This window comes from Quercus suber, unplaced genomic scaffold (genome assembly GCF_002906115.3).
Source record: "Quercus suber isolate HL8 unplaced genomic scaffold, Cork oak 2.0 scaffold_2, whole genome shotgun sequence".
Taxonomy (NCBI): Eukaryota; Viridiplantae; Streptophyta; class Magnoliopsida; order Fagales; family Fagaceae; genus Quercus; species Quercus suber.
In genome coordinates this window covers 3287923-3291811 of record NW_027069469.1, presented here as the reverse complement: position 1 = coordinate 3291811, position 3889 = coordinate 3287923, and the positions used below count along the sequence as shown (strand labels likewise).

The 3889-nt window shown below is 29.6% G+C and overlaps 1 protein-coding gene across 1 annotated transcript; it reads right to left on the bottom strand.

Moving 5' to 3' along the window:
- Positions 1–680: 680 nt before the first annotated feature.
- On the bottom strand, positions 681–3346 carry LOC136069307 (protein neprosin-like). Its single transcript, XM_065777691.1, has 4 exons — positions 3224–3346; positions 2825–2974; positions 1863–2012; positions 681–809 (listed from the first exon to the last, which is right to left on the bottom strand). Exons 1-4 carry the CDS (start codon positions 3344–3346, stop codon positions 681–683), a joined length of 552 nt encoding a protein of 183 aa, XP_065633763.1.
- Positions 3347–3889: the final 543 nt, after the last annotated feature.

The window sequence follows — 3889 nt, the reverse complement described above, 5'->3', positions numbered from 1 at the left end:
TTATACTTTGTCGACATTTTTATAATATCAAATGTTTGAGAAACACTTATTTTATACATAGTATGTTGTTGAATATGAAATAGATATTAGTTTTTATTTTCATAAAAAAAAAAAAAAAAATGTTTTAAGCTTTGTTCCCCCAGGTTTGAATTCTAGTTCGGTCATTGGATACACCACATATAATGGAAGAGACAAACACTCTCAAATCCCACCAAGGTGGATAGAATAAATGGGAAAGAGAATGAGAACTCTTGTTTTAGAATGGAGGAAAGCATGAGTATGTATACTACACCATGCAATCTTAACTTCCACCATAATAAATTGCATAATTTCAAATTTTTACTACCTAGAATAACTCTTGTGTGAAATGAGAAGAAGAAAATAATTCTCTTGTTATTTTTCCTTCTTTCTCCTTGATTTTGATAAAATAATCTAAATGATCATGGACTATCGACGTTTCTACCAGGACCGCCATAAAAAAAGTAGTTTCCAGATTTTTGGACATTATAGCAATGAGGTTTCGGGGCAAAAGTGATAATGTTTTCAGAAGCCTTGAGATTGTCATTACCTTCAACAATAATTTGGAGATCTGTAAAGAAACTAGCTTTGCTGAACCCCTCTTGAGGGAAATGCCCGTTGCCCATTTGTGTTGAGGTGTGCTTCCCTTTTTTTATTTGAGTTTACTTTAGCACCTCTCCTCCCCATTGAATCTCTGAACCGCGCTCAGACAGGGACAAGAATAAGTAGTCTGGCCAATATCCCAATATCTTATTCTCAATTTCCAACCACCAAACTCCCTCTCTTGGATCCTACCTCATTGTACATGTCATGCGAATCAATTTGTAATATTTTGAATGATAAATAAAGGTATAAATGCTAAGGTTATGTTTGGTAACAATTTTTATTTTCTATTTTCAAAAACTTATTTTTGGAAATATAAAGAAAAAATATTTTCTTGTATTTTCGATATCAAAAACATGTTTGATTCGTTGAAATTAAAAAAAAAAAAAAAGTTGTTTAAAGAAAAAAAATGAAAAATATTAAAATATGTTGTTACTAGAGTTTGAACTTTAATGCTCACTCATTAAATGAAACAGATTCATTAAATCAATTGTGTGTTTTCATTGACTTTTAAAAATTAGAAACTAAAAACAGCTTTTTGCATGTTTTCAGTTTCTTTCACAAATTAAGTTTTGAAAACAGTTTTTATTTTCTGTCAATTTTGGGTTACCAAACAATTTTTTTGGTTTCAAAAATAGAAAATTGTTTTTGAAAACAAAAAATAAGGGAAAAAAAATAAATGTGACAATATACACATTTTAGTAGTTGATATAATTAATGCATGTGCCTAAAATTAATGCGACAGTATACACATTTTAAAAAACATAAATGTGTGTGTATTTAAGACATAAAAATAAATGTGAAAAAGTGAATATAAAAAGTATATGTGAGAGAATAAAAACCAATCGGTAAAGCATTATATTTTGGTGTCATATATTTCTATTGAAAGAGGAAAAAAAAAAGAACTTTTTTGTGCAGAACAACTAAACACTTAAATTTGCGGTCTTAAAAAATAAGCTAGGTAAAAATAAATCGTGTACAATAAAAATTGAAACTTTGAATTTAAAAAATTGTATTTAATAATAAATAAACCGAGCAATAAGAATTTCAAACATACACAGTTACAAATAAAACCAGAAGAATATAATGCTGTAGGGCTTGGGCCATGAGCCATATCTGTAACATTTATTACTATGATTTCTTTTTTGGAAAAAAAAAAAAATACATATGATATGCTGAAATATGTATATTTTAAAATTAGAAGTATTTGGTAAAGTAATTAAATTGAAATATTGTACTACCTTCCAAATATGGACTTTGAATCCAAATTGGGCACCATTATAGACGGAAAGAGGCTTAATAGTTCCACCAAAAACAATTTCCTCGGTGATTTGAACAAAGCCATATAAGCACAACAAATTGAAGCAACCGGTGTCACTATATGGAGCAATCTGCAAGTATGATAAAAGACTCTTTTTAAAAACCAGTAAAAATAAACAATAAGAAGTCAAAAATTAAAACACATACATTACTCCAATAGTTGAATAATCTAGTGTTTTAATCTCCATATAGTTCATGGTTGACCTGTTTTTCCTCACAAATAATTTTGTAAAAATGAAAATTTATTAGTAATTCAATGTTTTACATGAGCCTAAAAGAAAAGGTAATGATGAAATTAAATCATAAATATATATTATACCTGCCATCCAGCTGCAATGGTACTAACATCTGAAGCAGAAAGACTACCTTGGATCAAGATTTAATTTGAGACACGCTATGCTCGTTAGGTTCTTGGACTTGGGGTTTCCATGCGCTCATGGTTCCCATAGCTCCATGATACTTATCTCATTCACAAAAACAAATGCATGCTAGAAACTCAACCAAAAATAAAGGTTGTGAGTGTTGACTCGAGTCCTTAATTTTAGTAACTTTTTTGTGCAGAACAACTAAACACTTAAATTTGCGGTCTTAAAAAATAAGCTAGGTAAAAATAAATCGTGTATAATAAAAATTGAAACTTTGAATTTAAAAAATTGTATTTAATAATAAATAAACCGACAAATAAGAATTTCAAACATACACAGTTACAAATAAAACCAGAAGAATATAATGCTGTAGGGCTTGGGCCATGAGCCATATCTGTAAAATTTATTACTATGATTTTTTTTTTGGAAAAAAAATAATTACATATGATATGCTGATATATGTATATTTTAAAATTAGAAGTATTTGATAAAGTAATTAAATTGAAATATTGTACTACCTTCCAAATATGGACTTTGAATCCAAATTGGGCACCATTATAGACGGAAAGAGGCTTAATGGTTCCACCCAAAACAATTTCCTCGGTGATTTGAACAAAGCCGTATAAGCACAACAAATTGAAGCGACCGGTGTCATTATATGGAGCAATCTGCAAGTATGATAAAAGACTCTTTTTAAAAACCAGTAAAAAGAAACAATAAGAAGTCAAAAATTAAAACAGATACATTACTCCAATACTTGAATAATCAAGTGTTGTAATCTCCATATAGTTCATGGTTGACCTGTTTTAATTTCCTCACAAATAATTTTGTAAAAATGAAAATTTATTAGTAATTCAATGTTTTACATGAGCCTAAAAGAAAAAGTAATGATGAAATTAAATCATAAATATATATACCTGCCATCCAGCTGCAATGGTACTAACATCTGAAGCAGAAAGACTACCTTGGATCAAGATTTGAGACACGCTATGCTCGTTAGGTTCTTGGACTTGGGGTTTCCATGCGCTCATGGTTCCCATAGCTCCATGATACTTATCTCATTCACAAAAACAAATGCATGCTAGAAACTCAACCAAAAATAAAGGTTGTGAGTGTTGACTCGAGTCCTTAATTTTAGTACTTGATATCATTGAGCGCATTTTTTTTATTTTTGATAAGCGATATCATTGAGCTTAAACCTATTATTATTGGTTATAAATTAAGTTGTACCTCATGGCCACCTTCATCGATTTATGGGAAGGAAAAACATAGATGGTAATTTTTTTTTTATTTTTTTTATAAGAAATTAACTATATATGCTACTAAATCCTAAGGGGTTGGCTTAACAGTTCCTAAGGTCTCATGATATCCATGAAATCTTAGGTTCAAAACCTCTTACCAACATCTTGGGGTCACTTTTCATGAGATTCCTCCATGTAATAACTTGGTGCATGTAAGATAGGGAGACTGCATACACCCGAAAGAATAATCAGATGCTTAAAGAGGTTTGGACACACTCATTTGTCAAAAAAAAAAAAAAATCTGAAAATCTAAAATATGGGTTTTTTTTTTTATTAATTTTA